Source organism: Leopardus geoffroyi, chromosome B2, assembly GCF_018350155.1.
Source record: "Leopardus geoffroyi isolate Oge1 chromosome B2, O.geoffroyi_Oge1_pat1.0, whole genome shotgun sequence".
NCBI lineage: Eukaryota > Metazoa > Chordata > Mammalia > Carnivora > Felidae > Leopardus > Leopardus geoffroyi.
Genome location: NC_059332.1, coordinates 4,244,901 through 4,268,194, shown reverse-complemented (window position 1 = coordinate 4,268,194; position 23,294 = coordinate 4,244,901). Strand labels below are relative to the sequence as shown.

General features: G+C 48.3%; 1 protein-coding gene across 11 annotated transcripts in view; it reads left to right on the top strand.

Annotated features, from left to right (window-relative positions):
- Positions 1-23,249, top strand: part of CARMIL1 (capping protein regulator and myosin 1 linker 1) — a 310,299-nt gene extending 287,050 nt beyond the window's left edge. For 6 of the 11 annotated variants that reach the window (XM_045497182.1, XM_045497181.1, XM_045497185.1 and 3 more), the window contains 6 exons: positions 1,968-2,394; positions 8,796-8,871; positions 9,977-10,189; positions 13,168-13,308; positions 15,150-15,265; positions 22,204-23,249. In XM_045497182.1, coding sequence (XP_045353138.1) covers positions 1,968-2,394; positions 8,796-8,871; positions 9,977-10,189; positions 13,168-13,308; positions 15,150-15,265; positions 22,204-22,383 — 1,153 coding nt within the window. In that variant the 3' untranslated portion in view covers positions 22,384-23,249. Of the gene's footprint in view, positions 1-1,967; positions 2,395-8,795; positions 8,872-9,976; positions 10,190-13,167; positions 13,309-15,149; positions 15,266-15,591; positions 15,742-22,203 lie in introns of all 11 variants that reach the window. The other 5 variants (XM_045497187.1, XM_045497186.1, XM_045497184.1 and 2 more) reach the window with 4 other exon arrangements.
- The last annotated feature ends 45 nt before the right edge of the window (positions 23,250-23,294 follow it).

Genomic DNA, 23,294 nt, shown 5'->3' with positions numbered 1-23,294 from the left:
TTCTCTATACCCTTCTAGGTTCTTGGCTGAGATAGGCCTAGCTAGGCTGAGACCTGTAATACAAGACAGATGAACAGAAGAAAAACAAAACGGAAGTTCAAGAACGTGGGGCGCCTGTGTGGTTCAGTCATTTGAGCATTTGACTCTTGATTTCAGCTCAGGTCATGATCCCAGGGTCATGGGATCGAGATTGAGCCCTGTGTCAGACTCCCTGCCTAGCTTGGGATCCTCTTTCTCTCTCTGTGTCCCTCTCCCCCACCCCTAAAAAAAAGAAAGAATTTCAAAAACGTGTATACCTCCTATCCACAATGGGAAAGACCCAGAAAAACTGAGTAGCTCTCCAGAATGGCCCAAGCCGCCACGTTAAATACCATTTTCAGTTAAAGACCAAAGAAAAACGTTGGGATGGGGGCTGGGGAACGGGTTTTGGAGCTCACCAGGAAGAGGCCTGTGAACAGGGTGAGGTTGTTGTATACGCTGAAGTCTATACCTTCTCCACTGGGAAGTTTCTAGAGATGCGGCTCTCCCCCTCTGCCTGCTCCCGAGAGGAGACACCCTGACAAAGGAGAGTTCTCCCGTAAGTATAAATGCTTCTTCTGAAAGGGCAACTCCTACTCCGTTTCCAGAGCCTCTGCAGCATCTGCTGTTTCTTAATCAGCCTCAAGTGTCCATGTTCCAGAGACGCAGGTCTCGGGCGCCACGGTCCGCCACCCTCTACCTGAGCCTCGTGTTCTCACGACAGCACGCGTTCTTCGGCCGTCCTGCTGTCCGTCCCTCACCCTCCCCGGCGGGGAAACTTGGGCGCCAGGGGGCCCTTCTGGTCTCTGGTGGGGGGGGGGGAGCGTCTGAGGGTTTGGCGAGTGGGCTTCTGTGTCTCTCCCTCTCCGGGGCCTCCCCTTCCTTCTGTTCCCAGAGGTGCTGGGAGCCCCGCGCAAACCCCTCCACCTCTCGTCACCCCTCTCGTTGCTCCAGAGGTCAGCTGCCCCAAGTCTCTTACGTCCCTTGTCACTCACAACTCTCTTGGCTTCCAAAGTTTGTTGGTTTTGCCTTTCCTCCCCTCTGGAGCTTTTGCCTTTTTTTTTTTTTTTTTCTTTTTCTTTTCTTTAAACCTTTGGCTGTGATTGCTGGAGACCCAGAGGAGCTAAAGGGGATTGGGTCTGCCAGCTGTAAGCGAAAGGTGGCAGTGAGACCTCCCCCTTGGCCCATCTCACTCACTCTTTTCCCATCCAGTCCCCCGGTGCTGAATGTTCTCTTGGTTACAACTCTCTCCCAAAGCTCACGGTCTCTGTTAACCTCTTTCGGTGGTATTCCATTTAAGCAAGGACCCGCATCTTTGGGTGGAGCAGTGAGGGTGGGATCTCAGGTGTTATCTAGTGATTGTGCAAGGATTTCAGGGGCTTCTGGGGGGAATCTTGCCCCTTCTGGCACCAAATTAAAGAAGGCTGTTGCCCACCTCAGTCTTTGAGGAGCCAGCTTCTGAAAGTTCTTACAAGTAGAATAAATAGGCAAGTGAGCAGAGCATTTAAATACAGAAACACCTAGGGGCACCTGGGTGACTCAGCTGGTTGAGCATCCGACTTTGGCTCAGGTCATGATCTCATGGTTCATGAGTTCAAGCCCCGCGTCGGGCTCTGTGCTGACGGCTCAGAGCCTGGAACCTGCTTCAGATTGTGTCTCCCTCTCTCTCTGCCCCTCCCCTGCTCTGCTGGAACACCTCATTCTGCTACTAGTCCCACCACCTACACCTTCTTCTTTGGTGGAACCTCAGTCCCCCCCCCTCCCCCCCGGGACCAAGATGACAACATTCCACACTTCTGTTTACCAAGTGCAGTGACTCAAATGAAAATTTTGAAATGCTTTGTGATGGTCGCCCTATAGGCCGCAAGCTCCATATTTGTGTCTTGACGGATTCTTGCTAGAACTGTAATTACAGCAGAACCCACAGGATTTGTGCTTTTGAATCGCAGGCGATCGGCAAGAGGCTCCGAGTCCCATGAGCTTGGTGAAGGAGGAGACGAAAAGAAAAAGCGAGATTCTCGGAAAAGCGGCTTTCTCAATTTAATCAAATCCCGGTCCAAAACGGAGCGGCCCCCGACGGTCCTGATGACGGACGAGCCCTCGTCGCCCAAAGGGGCCATCCGGAGTCCGGCCTCGGACACGCCCAGGAAGGACGCGAAGCCAGCGGAGCACAATGGCAGTTCCGAGCGGCTGGAGGAGATGAAAACACCCGACCCCGTCGAGGAAAGTCCAGGGGAAGACGTGGGGAAGGCGGACCGGAGTGACAGCAAGGGCAGCCCACAGGCCGGGCGGAGGTACGGGGTGCAGGTGATGGGCAGCGGTCTGCTGGCGGAGATGAAGGCCAAACAGGAGAGGAGAGCCGCCTGGGCGCAGAAGGTGAGGACGCGTTCCTTCCGCGGGGCGTCTCCGGGGTGGTGCCCCACTCGGCGTTTATGGGCGAGGGGGTGCAGAACTAGCCTGTCCGGTTGCATACAGATCCCAGAACAAAAGGCTTTTTCCAAAAGAGCACAGGGCGCCGAGGCATGGCCGTGCTCCCCTCGGGGACAGGGGCCGTCTCTCCTGAGGCCTCAGTGCTTGGAGGGAAGTCCTTGGCCGAGAGTCTGCGGCCTTTCCTCCCCCTGCCGAGGTGCTTCCTGTGCAAGTCAGAAGCACGGACCCCTGTTCCGGGAAAATGCTCAAATCTGGGGAGAAGACGGAGTCTGTTGAGTCCAGACAGAGACCCCAGGGTGACCAGAGTAGAACTGACAGAAGCAGATAAAAAGACTGAAACCGGGGGTGGTGCCTGACTGGCTCAGTCGGCCAAACGTGCAACTCCTGATCTCAGGGTTGTGAGTTCAAGCCCCATGTCAGGTGTAGAGACTACTTAAAAATAAAAAAAGCATCTAGGGCACTTGGGTGGCTGTCAGTTAAGTGTTCAACTTCAGCCTAGGTCATGATCTTGCCGGTCCCGAGTTCGAGACCCACGTCGGGCTCTGTGCTGACGGCCCGGAGCCCGGAGCCTGCTTTGGATTCTGTGTCTCCCTCTCTCTCTGCCCCTCCCCAACTCACACTGTGTTTCTTTCTCTCAAAAATAAATACTAAAAAAAAAAAAAAAAAAAAAAGTTTTAAATACTGAAACCAGATCCTAATTATATAAAGGTAGATCTGCTTTTCAGTTTTTTTCATAATTCGTTCCCTTTTCCAAGCCTAAAATTCCCCGCTGTACTCCAGATTTGCAAGCCAGAAGAAAAGAAAGGCAAGGTATTCTGTTTGTTTTGATTGATTGGGTACTTGACCATTGAGATATGTTGTCGTTTGCTCTGGAGAAAAACTTGATCGTTTAAAAATGGCCAGGACCCCCCAAACTCTGACTCAGAGCATCATTTACTCTTCGAACGTCTTTTAAAATATACATTGTGGGTGTTTTTCTTCCCCTCTTCTCTCTCTTTTCTCCTGCAGCTACTGGAAAGATTGCAGGTTTATCGTGGTCACGGAGACGCACATGCCCACGTGAACCCGGGTTCTGGGTTTTGTGCATTATCCCGAGCTCTTTCTTTGATGTAACTGGGTTTCCCCAAGAAAGGAAAATCGCACATCTGTTTTCCTTGAAGTGTCAGAATGAAATAGTTCGCCCCAACGAACCATTGAGTTTTAGAAACTTCTTCCAACTGTATTATATACCAGAGTGCGGAGGCTGTTTTATATTACTTAACTGATTTTTTGTTTTCATTAAATCCTGCATCGCACGGGATCTTACACCTGTTCACCATAGCCCTCCACCGGCACTGTGGTTATCCCGCGGTTTCCTAGTGATGGATCTCTCCCACCTCGCTCACTGCCCCTTACAGAGGTGGAGAGGGCTGCAGAGGGGACCATGTAACTGCATTCTGCTAATTCAGCAAGGCAGGCACTAGTCAGAATTCTGTGACCGCATCTTTGGCAAGTCAGACGCCCAAGGAAGTGTTTAAATTGCAATCTGTTTCATAGAATTTCCTTACAACGATGAACATGCTGTTTTCACTAACGAGCTGTTTATTTTATCACTGTTTTTCATTGATGAACAGCTGCTTTTTGGTAGAAAGATGGGGAGATGCTAGAGGGTTTTTTCCATGTGCTTTGGATTTGATGCATAAATTGACTCAGAGCGACAAAATTCCTATGGTTTTAGACGTCTTAGTTGTTGGAGGCTTATAGTAATGACCTCGTAGCGCCATCTAGTGTCTTTTTAAACACCACCAATAATAAAAATCCTTCATACAGTGGACCCCAGAGATATCGAGGGTTCGGTTCCGGACCGACACAATGAAGCGAATATCGCAGTAAAGTGAGTCAAGTGAGGTTTTGGGTTTCCCAGTACATAGAAGGTTATGTTTACGCGATACTGTAGGCTATGCAGCGTGTACTAGAGTTATGTCTAAAATCACAACGGACACGTCTTCATTTTAAAATAGTCTATTGATAAAACATGCCGACCGTCATCCGAGCTTGCTGGTGCGGGGTCTTGCCTCCATGCTGAGGGCTGCTGGCGGATCAGGGTGGCGATTTCTTAAAATAGGACAACAGTCAGGTTTGCCACATCGATGGACTCTCCCTTTCACAAATGATCTGTCTGTAGTAGGCGATGCTGTTTGATAGCATCTTACCCGCAGTACAACTGCTTTCAAATTGAAGTCAGCCCTCTCAAACCCGGCCGCTGCTTTAGCGACCAAGTCGATGTCCTATTCTAAACCCTTTGTTGTCACTTGAACAGTCCTGACCGCACGTTCACTGGGAGTAGATTCCAGCTCAGCAAACCACTTCCTTTGCTCCTCCATCAGGAGCAACATCTGTGTCTGTTTGATCACGAGACGGCAGCCGTTCAGTCCCGTCTTCAGGCGCCACCTCTAACTCCACAGCTCTCTAGCTCTTTCCACCACACCCGCACTGACCTCCCCCGCTGGGGTCATGATGGGCCCTCAGAGTCGTCCCTGAGGGTTGGAATCCACTGCTTCCAGAGTCCCGTTCGCGTTGATGTTTCGACCTCTTCCCGTGAATCAGGCGTGAAAGTTGAAATCACGCCTTGATCCGTGGGCTACAGAGAATGGGTGTTGTGTCGGCAGGCATGAAAACAGCGTCTCCACTGGGGCTCTTGGGTGACCAGGCTCATTGTCAATGAGCAGTGCCGTTTGGAAAGCAATCTTTTTTTCCTGAGCAGAAGGTCTCAACAGGGGACCTAAAGTGTTCAGGAAACCACATCGTAAACAGATGCACCGTCATCCCGGCTCTGTTGTTCATTTCTAGAGCACAAGCAGAGTAGGGCCAGCCTCAATCTTACAGCCTTAGGATTTTTGGAATGGTAACATTGGCGTCAACTTCAAGTCAGCAGCTGCACTGGCCCCTGACAAGAGTCAGCCTGTCCTTTCAAGCTTTGAAGCCGGACATGGACGTCTCCTCTCTGGCCACAGAAGTCCCACATGGCAGCATCTTCCAGAAGAAGGCTGTTGGTCTACACCGATCATCTGTTTTCTGGTGTAACCGCCTTCACTAACTCTCTTAGCTGGATCTTCTGGAGAGCTCGCTGCAGCTCCCACATCGGCACGTGCTGCTTCATTCTGCACTTTTCTCTTGTGGAGACGGCTCCTTCGACCTCATGATCCGACCGTGATTGGCTTCAGACTTTGCTTCTGCAGCTGCCTCATCCCTCTCAGCCTTCATAGAACTGAAGAGAGTCAGGGGCTTGCCCTGGATGAGGCTTTGGCTTAAGGGAATGTTGGGGCTGGTTTGATCTTCTGTGCTGACCACTCAAACCCTCTCCTTATCAGCAATAAGGCTGTTTGACTTATCATTCGTGTGTTCATTGGAGTTAACATTTTTTTTTTCAAGTTTACTTATTTATTTTGAGAAACCAGGGGAAGGGGCAGAGAGAGAATCCCAAGCAGACTCTCTGCTGTTAGCGCCGAACCCAAGGCAGGGCTCGAACCCACGAACCATTGAGATCATGACCTGAGCCGAAACCAAGAGTCAGACGCTTAACTCCCTGAGCTCCCCAGGCACCCCTGGAGTTACATTTTTCACTTCTTTGCATTCACAACTTGGCAGCGGCTTGGCACAAGAGGCCTAGCTTTCGGCCTGCCCCGGCTCTCAACATGCCTTTCTCGCTGAGCTTAATCACGTCTAGCTTTCGATTTCAAGTGAGATGCCCCGCTCTTCCTCCCCTTGAACACTTAGAGGCCGTCGTAGGACTATCGAGTGGCCTGATTTCAATATCGTTGTGTCTCGGGGACTAAGGAGACCTGAGGAACGGGGGAGAGACAGGGGGACGGCCAGTTGGTGGAACGGTCAGAACACGTACACTTACCAGTTCACTGCCTTACGTGGACGCGGCTCATGGCACCACAGACAGTTACAAGAGCGGTATCACTGAGCACACGTCGCCGTGACAAATATAACAATAACGGAAGAGTTGGACATATCGTAAAAAAAAAAAAAAATGCGGCACAGGGACACGAAGTGAGCAAGTCCTGTTGGAACAGCGGTGCCGGTGGACTTGTACCGCGCGCTGGTGCCGCAAACCTTAAATCTGTAAAAACCGGAACAGTATCTGCAAAGTGCAATAAGATGAGGTATGGCTATACTCACAGTTCAAACCAGTCAGGGGTATTCTATCAGAATAATAATGAAAAAGTGTTTCAAAAATTAGCGTAAGAAGATTCTCCCCTAAAATTCCATGACTGTATTCTTGAGGAAGTCAGCAGCATAAACGCCAGTGGTCAAGAGACGGTTGATAAAAAAAAAAAAAAAAAGTACGGTGTCCTCACTCTTCTCTTGAATAATTTTCTTGACACTGTTCACATTTAATGCACGTATTTAAAGAAAAAGAACATGAAAATGAGGACAGTGCACGTCTCATTCATTAGCAAAGCAGAGTACCGAGTGGTGTCTGCTTAGAGGCCACACGCTTTCTCCTGGGGCCGCCTGGTCAGCTGTCTGCTCTGTATTTCCTCCTTGTTCCGTGCAGTAATTTTTGACATGTGTTGACTACCTGGGAAAGCCGGGAAGGAAACAGTAAGAGCCACCCCTAGGATTATATTTTATCTTTTTCATTTTTTTAATGTTTACTTTTGAGAGAGAGAGAGAAGAGAGACAGAAAGAGCGTGAGCAGGGGAGGGGCAGAGAGAGGGAGACACAGAATCCGAAGCAGGCTCCAGGCTCCGAGCTGTCAGCACAAAGCCCGACACGGGTTCGAACTCACGAACCACGAGATCGTGACCCCAGCCGAAATGGGACGCTTAACCGACCGAGCCACCCCGGCGCACCCCCTAGAATTATATTTTAACTGCAGGCACGCGGGGCGCTGGGCACTCGTGGCCTGAGAGGCGGTGTCTCCTTCATTGTGTCCTCCGTCCTGGCCACTTTAAATAGCCCACCTTCTTATTTTTGAGCCCAGACAGACGTGCCTTCCAGAGGCTATAAGATGCAAGGAGAGGCGCTCGGCTTTTGGGACTGGTTAAGCCCCGCCTCCTGACCGCTCCGTTCAAAGGCTCGGGCGCCCCTGCTGGTCCAGGCGGGGGACTTCTCGGCTAGTCTTCACCTTGCAGACGCATCCAGGGCTCTCCTGCAGCCCTGGCACGGGGCTTCCTGTGCTCAGGATCACCTTTCCGTAGAGGTGCCAAACCGTGTGCTCGTTCTAGCCATGGGACTCGTGTGCACGCTGCTTCTCCGAGACCAGCCTCCGCTAGGGGAACATCTGTGGTCTTGCTGAGAAAGTCCTCGGCACCAGTTGCCTCCCTGGGAGCCACGCTCCTGGCGAGTGTATGGCTGCGGCCAAGCGGTCAGTGAGTCAGGTCTCACCCGTGTGTCAAATAATCCCTCCCATGTCATCAAAAATACCGGAAAGCAAGGAACTTCCGGCAGACACCTGCTCTCCAGGCTTGTCGGGCACGTGAGTGGAGCAGGAAGGGGCAGGCCAAGGTCAGGCCGCCCTGGGAATCCTCAGCCCCCTACCCCGCCCTCCCCCCGCCCACCTTATTTGTGTTTTTAGACAGGAGATGCAGATTATCGTTGTCAGTAGGATTCTTGGTAGCAAACACTAGACTTTTCTTTACATGGGACTTTTTGTGTCTAAATGCCTCGGTCTCAGGGGGACTTTCTGCACCACACGAGGCTGATTCCCAGCCTCACAAGTCACAGCTCCGGCTGAGACAACCTTCCCCACCTTTGCCGTCACAAACCCCTTTGCCTGAAGTTCTTGGGTTTTTTAAATTAATTCCAGCCTGTCCCTCCGCTGCCTCCTGAACCGTCGGTCTGTGTCCCTGTGGTTCTGGCTCCGTGACAAGGAAGACCCTGCCCGTGTTGGGCCCCTTTTCACCTGTTTTGTACGTCAGAGTGAAAAGGTTTCCGCTGCTTTTAACACTTGATTGTTGGAACCCAGCTTGGAGAGGGTCCTGTCACCTTACAGAGTGTCCGTGCCCCATTGCTGGGAGCATCGGGCTGCAGAGAACACGTAGGTGTTCCACAAAAAACCCACAGGATACAGGAGACATCACCAAGCCCACTGGCTTCCCCGGAACCCACGCACCTGTCACCCGTGGGAACTGGCCACACTTGGGACCCCGGAGGCCTGACTGCAAACCCAGAACATAACTTACTCCTCAGAACTGTGTCCCAGGTGGAGGCCCTCAGGGTGACAGGCTGGACACAGTCGGTGTGACAGTGGTAAAGGGGCCGCTATTTGTTCTCGTTTATTATCTGCTTTGTTCTTTTTCTTACATTTTAAACAAAAATGCACTTTTGGGGGGCCGTGTGCTTGACTTTTCTAGAAGCTTGGGAATGATGCAGCGTCTCAGGATTCTTCCGGCCTGGGCAGCACAGAGCGGTTGGATGCAGGTGGGGCAGGTAAGTCCGGCGATTGCCGTCACCCCGTCGGGAAAGGCGCTCAGCTTCCGGTTCCAGGAGCCTCACGTCATTCGCAGGAGAAAAATAAAAACGGGGCGTGAGAATAGGTTTCTGCGTCTCGGTTCTCAGCTGGCACCGAAAGACATTTCCTCACCTGTCGCAGGTCAGCCCGGGGCATGTCCCCATCCCTGCAGCCACGCGCCTGGACAGCGCACATTTTCCAGTTTCCCAAAGGGAGGAGATTTCTTTGAGAGGAACTCCCCAGCTGTGGGCGTTGGAGGGGCGGGGGAGGCGGGGACAGGGCTGACGTTAGAAAGAAGCCATACACGGTAGGTGGAAGTGGCCCATCTGTTTGACACGAGGGAGTGTTCTTTCCTTTCTGCACCGATATCCTTGGCAGGTGTAGCAAAATCATAAGGCACCTCTGGTGGAAACGGAGAGTAACTTACAAATTGCGTGTCAGAAACCTCACACTGCTGTTTGAGATTCCTGGGTTGAGCCCCAGAATCTTTATGCCGTGAGAGCTGGAAGGTAGCTCGTTATTTAACCAGCTTGTTTCCGCCTGTGGTCTAGACGCTTCAGGCAGCAACAGGGCAGGGGTGCGAGATGAGGTGACATCGTCACGGTTCTCGCTAAATGCGAGGTGATGGATGTCGCGCAGCCCTGGTCACTGAGGGCTTGCAGCCAGACCCCTACCTGCTGATGCTTGTCCAGAACCGAGGCACCTACAGGCGGTCATACCTGCGCCTTCCTCGTGCCAGACCTGAGAAAGATCTAGCGCACTGAGCACCGCGTCCCCTCTGGACGTTAGTAGGGACGTGGACACGCTTGAACTTAGGCTTGCATCTGGGGGGTGGTCAGGAGTGATGGGAAGGGTACCACCAAGTACGCTGCTTTCCCGCAAAGCATTGTCGTCTTCCGCCAGCGTGAGTGGACTCGAAGAGCACGTAGAACAACATGTTCTGTTCTGAATACCCGCGAGGAGACGTGAGCGGAAGTGGGCGTGGCAGTCGAGAGCAGGACCCCTCCTCGCTCCCAGTGATCAGTTTCTTCCGCCTCTGATCTTGCTCGTAAAGTGTGCTCTCTGTACCTGTTTTTATTTTAGTGCCTAAGCCGCACCCAGGTGTTCCGGAGAACCGCTTCGGTTTGGGAACACCAGAAAAGAACGCCAAAGCGGAGCCCAAAGTGGACGCGGGTTCCAGGCCCCGGAGCTCGTCCAACACGCCCACCAGCCCGAAGCCCCTGCCGCAGGCCCCCAAACCCAGCCTGGCGGCACGCCCCACCATCCCACAGAAACCAAGAGCCCCCTCTCGGCCTGGTAAGGGTTTTACAGGGCAGAGAGTGGCCCCGTGCCCGGCTGGCCTCCGGAGGGTGCTGGATCGAGACTCACAGATGGTTCCCGGGGCTACTGGCGAACGTGGGCGCAGCGGGTCTGCGGGAGGGGCTTCGAAAGGGGCAAAGGCTGAAGAGTTTCTGAGACTGTCCCTGCATACAGGTGGCAGGTGGGAGGGCCACAGGAGGAAACAGTCTTGTGTTGACCCAATCGCTTGATTGAGCTTTCTGAGATCCGTCTCCAGGGTCTACACAAATAAGGAAGCGTAAGTTCCTCTCCTTTTGCCCCAGATTCTGTGAAATATTGAGGGTTTAGAACAGGGCTTGGCAAACCAGGGGCCTGTTTTTGTAAATGCAATGTCACCGGCACACAGCCATGCCGTTTGTATTAGCTTTTGCGCTAAAATGGCAGAGTTGAGTAGTTGTGACAGAGGCCGTTGGCCTGCAGACCCTGAAATACTTAGGTTTGGCCCTTTACAGAAAAAGCTTGCTTACTCCCGGTTTAGAAAACCTAATGATAGAAGAAGCTTAAAAATATTAGAAATGGATGGGCCTCTGCCTTATTCTCTCCTGCATTAGTTCTTCCCTGTACGGTTTTTATTTTTTTTTCTTTGTTTTTCTCCAACAGTCTATTTAAAAAAAATTTTAAACATTTGCAAAAATAGAGTGGATAACGTATTGAACCCCATATCACATCTTCACTTTTTTCCCCCATGATGATTAGGCAAATAAGGTAGAGATATACAGTCAGATTATGCCCATCGTCATCACGGCTAATGCTTTTTTAAAAAATGTTTATTTTTTATTTTGAGAGAGAGAGTGCAAACAGGGCAGAGAATCCCAAGCAGGCTCTGCACTGTCAGCACAGAGCCCAATGGAGGGCTCAAACTCACGAACCGTGAGATCATGACCTGAGCTGAAATCAAGAGTCAGCCGCTTCACCGGCCGAGCCGCCCAGGCGCCCCATCTCTGCTAATCTTAACTCTTGTGCCAGGCCGTGTGCTAAGTGCTTTATGTGGATAAACTCCTAATGTCCTCACCACAGCTCCGTTCCACAGATGTGGAGTGTGAGGCCCAGGGACACTCAAGTTTGGCATGCCACACGGCTGGTGAGCGGCAGCCGGACCCTAGGACCCCCAGCTGTAGGGGTGACCACTCCCACGGGCATGCACACTAGAAAGTTAGACGCACGCCTCATCGTAGTCCTTCGTCAACATGCAGAGGATTGGGCAGAATGAGAAAAGATAAGGTCGCAGGCGTCCAAACTCATTCCGCTGGTGGGTCTTTCCCGTTTTCCCTCAAACATGCCTCTCTTTCACCAAGCGGCCAGCTGGTTAATGCCCTCTGGTCTTCACAGCCCATTGGTCCCTCAAGAAACCGGTGCACAGTCTCCAAAGAGCAGCCACAGAGAGACACCCTGCGGTCACCCCCCAGCAGCCGACCCTTGAAGCAGATCACTTAGGACTGCCTAATTCTGCTCAAACCTCTTTGCAGACCAAAGTTATGATAGGGAACAAAAAATTTCTTGGTGCAACACGAAATACCTTCATGATAGAGTGGGGAGAGGGAAGGCATAAAATAATAATAAAACATCAGCAAGGTGTATCCCTCGTCTGCGGTAAGGAAACAGTTCTAAAACGAACCTGATCTCGTTTGTACTTTAGCTCCCCAGCGGCCAATTCCAAATGCAAAACTAGCCAGATTCCCAATACTCTGTTGCAAGGAGCTTCTGTTTTCAATTTGTTAAATGTGTCCGTTCATTTCTCGACAGCACTTAGTCTGTCGAGAATTATGTTAGCACACTCGTTTGTTTTCGTAGTGCTTGAAAATTCAGGCATTTTCAAATCCGCCACCTCCTTTCCCTTCCTCGGCTCTGAGAGACCGCCCCAAGCAGGGAGAGGTCTTCCGCGGTGCTAGGTGACAGCCTGTGTGTATAGTGACGCAGGGAGGGGAGTTGAATTGGAAGGCGAAGGCTGAAGAGAACCCCTCTGTACACACACGCACACGCACGTGCACGCACACCTACACACACCAAGCTCAAATAACCTTGCAGAAAATAGGGCGGAGAAAAGGGCGCAGTTCAGTAAATCCTTACAGAGAGAATGAAGTAAGTCGCCTTTAGAATTAAGAGACTAGAGTTCTAACCCTAGAAGTTTTGTCATTTTCCCTCAGCGGGTCATTTAATCTCTTCATTTGTACAGTGGTCGCCAAAGTCCTTCTGGTTCTAAAAGCCCATTGAGGGGCGCCTGGGTGGCTCAGTCGGTTGAGCGTCCGACTTCGGCTCAGGTCATGATCTCACAGTCTGTGAGTTCGAGCCCCGCATCGGGCTCTGTGCTGATGGCTCAGAGCCTGGAGCCTGCTTCCGATTCTGTGTCTCCCTCTCTCTCTGCCCCTTCCCTGCTCATGCTGTTTTTCTCTGTCTCAAAAATAAATAAAAACATTAAGAAAAAAAAAAGTTTTTTTAAATAAAAAAAAAAAGCCCATTGATTCCAAGTTATTCTTAGTGGTCTCAGTATGGATATATAGGTACGTGTGCCTGCGTTCCTATGTGTCCACGTGTGTACGTGTGACGTGACCACTGTACTGGACAACAGGCAAAGGCAGTGGGTTATAAATATCACGTATTTTAAGAAAATCAGACAGCCTCTGTGTCTGAGGCAAAGGAACATTGACTTACTGGCAGCGTCCTTTTCAAATATCAGCTCACTGAAATTCCGTGTCAGCGACATAAATTCCCATCTGTCTGTGAGTTTTAGAGATTGTAACCTTTTATAAATTTCAGTTATTTTTCTCCCTACTGTATATAGCTGTTACTTGCAGAGACATGACACTCCGTCTTGGCCAGAAAACTTCTAGGATACTTTTTAAAAGTGATTGGCCGTTCGTATTTCAAGATTAACCTGGCTTATGTTTTAGGAATCCAGCTTGGGCAACTGCTTGACGCATGCGTTTGTGTCTCCCTAGAGGACATCCCGGACTCCCCATCCAGCCCTGGCTCGTCGAAAATTGCTCTTCTCCCACCTGTCCTGAAAAAAGTTCCTTCGGACAAGGAGAGAGATGGGCAGATTAGCCCCCAGCCCAGTCCCAGGACACTTTCCCAGGAAGGTAAGAAATGTTTTCTCTCTGTTAGCTTTCTCCAAGGAGAGTCCTTTCAAGAGAAGGGAATTAACCCTGGTCTTGACGAGTATCCTAGAGTTTAAATCAGCATTCCTTGGACTAAACTTTTGGGACCAGAGCAGTTTCCTAGTTCAGAAGCTTGATTCAACCTTATCGACACTGGATCTTCACAGAGGACCGTATACACAGAATAAAAGCTTAGCAGACATCCCAACCCAAGGTTTACCTTCTTTGTAATCACTAGGCGTTCCTGAACTGGCTCCCAGCAGGTGCGGAGTGCCTTAAATATTTTGTGACTCATTGGGTGCCGCTTACAGGCTTCTAGGTCTCATTATTTCCCAGAACTCTTCCCCCGGTTGTGAATTACCATCACTGTGCTTCATAAGCAGCCCCCGCAGGCTGGGGGGGTTGGGGGGGGAGACTCGTAGCTCATTACACTCGCTTAGTCATGAAGTCAGACATGCCTTATTCCCCAGGCACCTGCCTGGACGCTTTCAGGGCGTCATTGGGCCAGCTTTGCTCCCCTTAATCTGCTGGGAGCAGAGCAAGATAATCCTGGGACGTGGGTGCCCATCTCCCAGAATCAGATCAAGAGTTATGAGTGGAGGGTGGCCTCAGCACCCCTGCATTTCTGTCACCCACCTCCCACGCTCTGTTAAATACACTGTTGACTTTTGGGTTCTACCCTCCATAAAGTATAATTGCCATCTCTAAGCCCCGCTGATGAAGAAATTCCAGAGCCCCGCGAGTCATTACCCATGACCAGATGGCTCTCATTATGGTTTGAGGCTGCCTTTGTTTTATTTTAGATGTTTGATGCTTTTAGAATTCCTTGACCTTTCTGGCTTTGACATCTTCCTCCACTGGCCTGTTTTATTAATGGCAGTCTTGTGTTGAAGTTAATGGAGAATATTTCTGACTACTGTCTTTGTGACTTAGGAGAATAATAAAAATAAATGATGAGCAACAAAAAAATAACACTGCCTGCTTTCTCCTCTCCATCCTGCAGATTCATTTGGTGGGTCCAAGCTTCCCTCACCTATTAGCTATAAATAAAAGGAGGTAGGGATTTGACCAAAGCTGATAAACCACTCATGTCAAACTGAGTAGCCAAAGCCATGAAAGATAGCTAGCGCCTACAGTTACTTTACACGGAATGAGTAAATAGAGGGTCTGGCGTTAGAGCCACAGCCTTCGCGAGTCTTGGTGTAGAAAAAGGAACCTCCGAGTCAGACGGACTTGAGCCAGCCCCTCCCCACTCTGCCTTCATTTCCCCTTCTTTCTGCAACTGCTTTGTGTCTTTACTTACAAGGAGGTTTTGAAGATTGCTTAACGTTTATGAAAAGCGATGTTTTCTAGATGCCTATAGGATTACAAACAAAGGGCTCGAGTAACCCACCAGCCCCCTGAGTACGAAGGGGTGCCACGGAGGGTGAAGAGTGGAAGCCACTGGCATACCCTTAGCTGCTTTGGAAAAGTCCTGTGTTCTTTCTTGAGAAACTAAGCTGCTCCTCAGACATTTCCGAGCTCTGGGGTAGATGTGTAACTCCTTTCCTCGTTCCCCCTTGAGAGCAAACACCATGGATGATTCGTGCCCCCATCTTTCTAGGTGGGGACTGTAGAGCTTGCCCCTGGGATCCACAATAAGTTAAGCACAGACATCATCCTGGTGGTGTCACTTGGTATTGAAATGGAGTTGAAATATACATGCCGTCTGAGAACAGCCTGTAAATGTCCAAGGTGCTAAGACTCTGACTTCAGTTTATTAGCTCATCGGCAGCGCCGGCCCGGGGATGACAGCCACTTGTGAGCCCTGTCTTTTTCTTTAGAAAACATTCCTGATGTGCTCCTTCCTATTTTCTTGTACGTTATTCATGCTGGTTACTTCATTTCCTTGTTCTGTGCCTCCCTTTGGACTAGCGTGCCCAACTCATTTCTGAAACAGGTAAATGGCTCTGATTCTTCTGGATTATTCCATAGTGAATGTGATTTTCGTTAATCCATCCTGGAATCAAAGTGATACCGCGGGGGCCTTTTGTTAGCACCTTTTTGGGGGCAGACTCGGAGCTCACCTCATTTTGCACCACATTTCCATAATGTTGGCTGTTGAATTCTGTAGATGATGGTGTGTGCGGGACCAATGCTGTAGGTTCCCGAAAGCCTAAGTGGGGCGGGTTCTCGGATATTTAATTCTTAATAGTCTTTAATATTAATGTCAACACATCGATGTATTTGCTAATGTAAAGGGTAAAATGAATCCCTTTTCCTCAGTAGTGCAAAGAGGAGATTATTACAAAAGACATTCAGATCATGACACTGGCAAGCCTTCCAGTGGAGGGAAAAGATCTTCAAAACTGTACTCCACGATTGCAGAAGAGGAGGTGAAGGCAGTTGGGCACAGGAAGTCACAGCCAACAAATGGTTAGAGCCTTCGCTTATCATCCCTTCACTGACCCAAAGCTTATGAATTGGCACTAACAAAAACAAACTTTAATTGAGTAACTTCTATCCCGGGACTGGCTCGGGGATTATTCCTACAACCCATGTTGGTTTTCTAAATGGCAACAGGATGGTCCTTCCCTTTGGGGCAAAAAGTATCGACTTCAAAATCTAAACTTTCAAACTCGACCAAGGAGGATCGAGTTACTCTGGAGTGGGGTGATTTGTCCTCTCCAGTTTTCGTGATCATGTGGGTTTCCATGTGGCTCATGCCTCCCGTTCTCTTGGTCTCGCTATACTCTTCTGTTCGACTGTAATTGGGATTGGGGAAGAAATTCTTAGAGTGCAGTTTCTGCCTTTAGAAGGTGTTGGCCTAACACCTCACCTGACGCTGTTTTAGGACAGGATCAGTGAAATGCCCGCGACCTTTCATTGGACTTTTTATGACCCTTCAGTGAGAAAGAAAAAGTACCAGTTAAGGGTCTCAACCTCTAAGGACAGTTGATTCTATTTTACGGCCGTTGCTTTTTGCCATCTGCCTTCCATGAGACACGGTGGTGAGTTCTGTCGTGTTCCGTTCAGGTGAAGACAGTCCCAGGAGACAAAAAAGGCTTTGTCAATTTCAAACTGTTAATTTCAAATTGGCTTTGAACTCCAGTGGGAAATGTTAGAGCAAGCCTCGCTGATTCAGAGAGGAAATGTCTTTCCTGTGACTCCGCACTTCTGATCTTGCTGGTTAATAACTTTCTTTATAAATCTGACTTGAAAATCTTTGAAAGGAAGTCTTAGTATCATAAAAGGAAAAAAAAAAAAAAAAAGAGGTAGAATATTCTGATATGTGAGATGGCTTTAAAGTCCTTTTTCCCTTGAAACAGGGCACTTTTCTTCCGGTAAACCTCTGTCGGGGGTTGACACATGAGTGTATTTAGGCTCCCAAGGATGAAGTACGCGGCCCAGAATTCTAGCCGCGACTCCGTGCCCGTCACGGCCTTCTGAGAAAGCGCCCCACACGGCAAGTTAATGGAAGTGACCCGATTATAGGAATAACTTCTCTTTCTTGCAAAAGGATAAAGCATTCTGAAACTTCCGCACCTTGTTATGGATAACACACCTCCTACGAGACCCACCTTATGGCTTCACAACCGGCTGCATTACGGCGCCTCTGGTGGGAACTTTTGTCTTTGAGGACTTTCCCGGACAGAGGTTTATAAACCAAAACAGCAGCCAGAAGGCATCTGCTGTCTCCCTCGGGCAACATTTGGGGCCAGCTTTCTTGGCCGGTACCGTTGGATGAGTTGTGCACTCCGACCTGCCTGGAGATCTTACCCCCCCCGCCCCCCAACCAGCTAACGGGGTGGAGCTGGTGGGGTTAAGGACACGCCCCACAGCCCCACAGCACAGAGTGAAGTCTATAGATCACAGATGAACATTCTGGTTGGGCCAGGCAGCGCCTGCCCAAGAAAAAACTGACTTGGCCCTTCACTTTTTTAAAGGACTCCCTGGAACAAACGTAATGTTATATGGCAACCAGACTTCAATTAAAAATTTAAAATCAATAAATACCAGTGATGTCACGGACACTACCGAGGAATCCTATGTTTGACCCTGTAAGAAACAAACGAACGCGATGACCCGCTGTGGGTTTTGTAAATAAAGTTTGGTTGGAACACACGCTCCCGGATTTCCTGCGTGGTAGACTCGTTTACAGACACGTGCTTACAATAAGTCTCCTAAGAGATTTTCTCTGATATTTTCAGAAAAACCTGTTATCTTCAAGTGACAGAAAAGTCACATAAACAAACACCTAAGACATTTGTTTTCTGAAGAGAGGCCGGGTTATTTGTAGAGCGTATTAAATCAGAAGCCGTATCTCTGTATTGCCCCTTTTGAGAAGGTCACATAGATGTTTCTCGATTTTGGAAATTTACATTTGAACTATCGTGTCGGTCGACTTCTATCACTTGGTTCCCTAACAAAGCACCTTGATGGAGCACAGTGTTCCTTCTTCCCAGAAGCCACTGAAAGCGCTTCGTGTAACACACAAGGAGACCAGCCCCAGGACCGCACCAGTCCTGCAGGAAGGCTTTGAGATAGGACAGAAAGGTTGGCCACAGGAATAAGCCAGATCGTAGGAAGGCAAGAAGTTCTGTGCCTGGCTCAGATTTTTCCACGACCTCTTGGACTTCCAGTTCTCCCTCCGATGGGCTGTATCAGTGTGATGGAATTAAACAGGACCATCTTGTGTTTGCTTTTCTGCCCTGGTTTCTGGAAATAGCAACAGGAACCAAAAAAGTAGTTTTTACAGGAGCTTCAATTAAAGTAATTTTATGTCACGTATTTTAATACTGTTTTGTTAGTGCCGATTCCCCCACCTGCCTGTCTTCATCCTTGAGAATTCCAAAGCAGTCTGCTTTCTGAATAGTTCCCGGTTAACAAACGGCATTTAGCAGAGCAATTCTGTTAGCCCGTGCTGTGTACTTTCCTTTAAATCTTTCAGGAGCGGCTTCGTGTAAGCTAAAACAGCTTTCTTATTTTCCTAAATCATGTATCCGTGTGACAAACAGAAGCTGTTGTTCTCAAAGCATGCTGCATATTTTGATCCTGGTTGTTGTTTTAATTGTGTGGCTATTTTAGTATTGACCGGACAGGTAAAATGCTTGCTTTCTTTTACTGGAAATATCTGTAACTTCTGAATCTCGTGTCCTTTCCCGTCTTGCATTTAATTATAAGCTGTGATGTTTTCATTAGAGTATGTCCTGTTTTCTTGAAGAAAATAGTTGGTTTGGCTTTGTATATATTATGATGTACCCTGTTTGTTCGGGCCATCTTACTCTGAGATGTCTTTTATATGTCACTTGCTTCTTCCATAATCCAACCTATAACCAGCAAAATATCTGGCTGTGGCTTACGGTCTGTCAGCCAGTGCTGTATCCTACTTTTTTTCACCAGATCTGGATTCTACTACCCCGGTATGAGTTCTTCAAAAGAAATTTAACCATTGGTCAGCAGTTTTGGCTCCTGCCAGAAAGTATAAAAACATCAGGGCTGGCTACCAAATATTATTTTTAAGGTCCTCACGTTTTCCTCGTGCGAAAGATGGATGTCAGTGGGACTTAAAATGGAGAAGAGCTCAAATTTTCAAATGCATCTCTAATTCCAAATTCATGTGCACATTTCGGAAGCTTTAAAATTAGCACGTGTGTCTGTGTGTATATGATACATGTATATATTTTTTCATGTATATATGCCAAGTCAAATCATCTTCCAGAATGACAGATTTCACATTTAATCCTTCCTGCACCAATCATTGCCACCGTAGACGGGATGTGAGTATACACACAGTGTTTACGTTGAATAGCCTGTTGACTTAAGCACTTTTTTTTTTTATCATTTTAATGGTTTGTGGGATGGCACCAAACACGTCTACAGACACACAGAGACGCCCCAGCACGTTAACGGGGTGAATACTTGCATTGAAGACGTGTAGTAAGGCAACCTGACTTTCTTTATCCTGTATAAAGTCAAGCATTAAGTCAGGCTGCTCAGGAGAAGGTTCATCTGAATTAGTAAAAAGCCTGAATTTTATATTCCACTTATTTATTTTGTAAATGTTTGTTTGTTTGTTTGTTTGTTTGTTTTGAGAGAGAAAGAGCGTGCCAGCAGGGGAGGGGCAGAGAGAGAGGAAGAGAGAGAATCCCAAGCAGGCTCTGTGCAGTCAGCACAGAGCCTGACATGGGGCTCAAATCCACAAACTGTGAGATTGTGACCTGAGCAGAAATCAAGAGTCGGATGCTGAACCAACTGAGCCACACAGGCGCCCCCTGAATCTTATATTTTAGAATAACTACTAGAGTTTTAAGTTTCAAGCAGACATAATCTTATTGGGACTATTCGTTAGTGGGAGCTTGACCAAACCTACTTCAATATAATTGTAATTAGCATCCTAATTATATGCAGTCAAATAGATGCTGCCTAAGGACTGGAAAACTAACTTAACAAAGAACATTCCCCCTACAAAGTTGTTCCTACCAGCGATCTGGACTAATGAGAAGGTGGGAGGCTGGGAGAGCGAGTGCATTGGCCACTGGTGTGATTTTAGGTCCCTGATCTCACCTGCCTCGGTCTCCTGTCCACTCACGCACCTCCTTGTAACGCTAAGGAAATGCCAGCCTGGGACTAGTCTCGGGATCCCGCTCACATCCACAAGAGTTTAATCAGTGAATTTTTAAATAGCGTCAGTGCCTTAGTGAACTGCTTTGTGGGGCCTCTAGAAAGGCCATATTATTCCTCTCAGTGACTATGTTGGACGCATTAAAATTTGTGCCTTCGTGACTCTTATTGGGTGTATGTCACCGACCCAGAAACCAGTCTGTTAACTTGTTAACGATGCAGATTGAAGGACGGTCTGCTTTCTGCAGGAAGACCGCTATGTGAGATCTCTCTGAATTTCAGTTAGCTGCGCTCCAGCGACCTGGGTCCATCCAGGGTGCTTTTGTTTTTTACCTGCGACATAAACATTTTGGATGGCATGAATGTGTCCATTTTTAGAGAGTACTCTGATTTCACAGACCGTGAATGAGGCCCTGGGATTTTGAGGAAGCTAAAATACTGGCGGAATGGAAAGCTTTTGAATCTAAGAATTAGAGCCAACGTGGTTGCTCTGAAGTCAAATAAGCAGTATATCACCATTTTGGGTTCTTCTTTTGAACCTGTAGCGTCGGAAATTTGTTTTTGAGTCACTTGATACACAGGAACAGCTCATGTTGGTTTTAAAAGGGAATGAATAAATTTTTCCAGCAAGATTTCACTAGCAGTGCTCTACTTTGAGGTCAGATTATTGCAAAGTGGCTTGGAGATGATGAGAAATCTGCTGTCCTTCCTCCTGGTTGTAGCACATGCAGAAGCTGAAAACTTAGAGAGTTCTTTGTAGATTACTCTCAAATGGATTTTGTGTTAAAGAACAAGCCATTTTTAGAAAATTATTTACCTTTGCCCCCAAACCTGATTGGTTGACAACTTTCAAAGGACGTTTATTATTTTTTTACACGACTCAAGCGAAAAAATAAAATCAGTTGTAATATTTTTTGCTTTTCCCTTCCATCTGAGAATTTGCTCCAAGGCGTTAGGCAAAAAGAGGTCAGGCTTTTAAAAAATTACTTATTTTTACGATGAGATTTGAGAAGTTTATCCTCTTGAGAAGGGTGGATGGTTTCCATTTAATGTAATTAACTACATTTAAATTTTTATTGTCTAGAGATCAGAATCTGGCCCCACAACCAGATTGGCAAGAGAAATACTTTATTATGTTTGCATTTTAACTATCAGGTTTCAGGAGCTTTTACTTCCTGAACTGCCCTTTAATGGATTAAGCATTTGAATAGCCAGTTCCAGGCCAGAGGAGTTTTTAGCATAATTGCCAAAGTCAAGGTCATTAGAAGCATCAGGAGATCCTGTCGCTTTCCAGGCCTGTGTTCCTGGTTGGATCATTTGAACTTCTGAGTGACGAGGTAGCTTTTGTCTGCTTTCAAGCCACACAAAGTGTGGGGCTTGGTATTTTTGGCTTAAGTGGTATCTATACAAAAGATTTGGTGAGTAATATGTAATAAGCCTTAATCGCCCTGAGGTACGGTACCCGCGAAGCTCTGATCTAGTTGTCAAGAACATGCACTTTGCAGGGAGAGGTCTCGTTTAAATCCAAATTCCACGTTTTACAAGACCTCCCTGCCAGGGCGTTGTGAGGTGTATCAGTCCTGAAGCACGCGTGCCCGAAGGGACACGCAACAAAGGCCCCAGCCCAGTAATTCTCCACCCCTCCCATCAGGGCTGTGCGAAGTCGCGGGGGGTCCTTAATATTTATATGGTATCAGAGCAGGCACCCATGATGACAGTTCTGTCACCTGGAGGCTGGTTCCAAGAGGACTGACCACACCTGAGGCAGTATTCATTTGTTCTCACAAGGCTTTGAACCGTTCACTTCCTAGCGCGAGGAACTGAGGTTTGCTGGGTCCTTCCTCGTGTCGTGGCCCCAGAGCAGAGAAAGCCAGGTCTAGATGGTGGCAGAAGGCATCAGGTGGGACATCTGTCCAGCGGCGCCTCTGCCAGGCTCTGTCTGTCCTGTTGCCTTGGCCGCACGAGGGGCGGCTGTGCGTGAGGGGTCGGAGGGCCCCCCATCAGTTCCCCTGTCCGTAGCACCCCCAGATTCTCAACCACGGCCGTGAGAGCTTTGCCCTCTCATGGCCTGCTTTTGTGTTTTCTCATTTTGATTTGCTTCTATTTTTATTGGTTTGTTTCTCATTTCTGCCTCGAGTCTCTAAACGTAGCTGGTAAGTCGTTTCTGAGCAAGTTCCTCCCGCCCCTCGGGGCCCCTGCATCTCCCCCCACTATCGGTCAGGCCGTCGATTGTACCCTACCAACCGTAATGACATCTTCCCCTTTCCATTCCAGTTTCAAGGAGAAGTTGGGGCCAGCAGGCCCAGGAGTATCCAGAACAGAAGCCGTGGTCCTCCAGTAGAGACGGCCACCAAGGCGGCAAATCTAGCGACTCTGGGGAAGAAGCGGAGAGAGAGTTTATTTTTGTGTAAAGGTCCCCGGTGCACAAGTCTCCGTGCAGGGGTGCTTTGTTAGCCGTTAGAGAGCAGTCAAGGGCAACGCTTCCTCCTGAGTTCTTCTCTCGGTGCTCTTTTCCTTTCCCTTCTTTTCTTTACTTGCCTTTTGAAAACAGAAACAGACCCATTTGGGTTTTTTGGTAATCAAAGTACATTTGTTTCGTCTTCCCCCGACCCTCGGCATTTGATTCCGAAGCATTCCTCCATATGCCTTTAGTGAAAGCCAGCAATTATTCCATGGGCCCTACTGGAATTTCTCGGAGGCAGCGACAGTGTGCCCCGCGAGAGGAGTTTCGGGAGGTAATCCAAGTACCTGGACACATCCTCACACGAGTATCACCATCGGCTGACGGTGGGGTACCGCTGCATGGACCCGTGTCAGATCTGCACTTGAGAGAGCAATTTATTCTTGATGTATGCAATTGCACATTGTAAGTATATTAACAGAGCACACTAATAAATAATTTGTATAAATTATATATATTAGATCTTGGCTATGGTTTTTACGTTCTCCACTGGGGAACTTCTTCCTTCCTGATGTGGAGTTGTCCACGTAAATTTGGTCGGTGACCTTCGCGATACCATCCAGGAGCCCAGTTAAGAACAGGGTGAAAGAGGCCCACGGCTGATCTTACCATGTGCCCGGATTCATGTACATAGTTGATCGGAATGAGGTTTTATGAATATTCATGTTTTTTGAAGGCCTATAATTTCTGTCTGCATATTAGCTTTTAATGTATGATTTTAAGAATACTTTGACACCTGTAAAAAAAAATCAAAACACTACTCTTTCTAAGACATTTCACAAATATTCACTTACATTACAGGCTGAGGTATTTTATTCATATGTATATTTATACCAATAAAATGATTTTACAAGTGGAATTTTGGCCTTCTCTGGTTCTTTCGTAAATGTAGGATTGGCTCGTG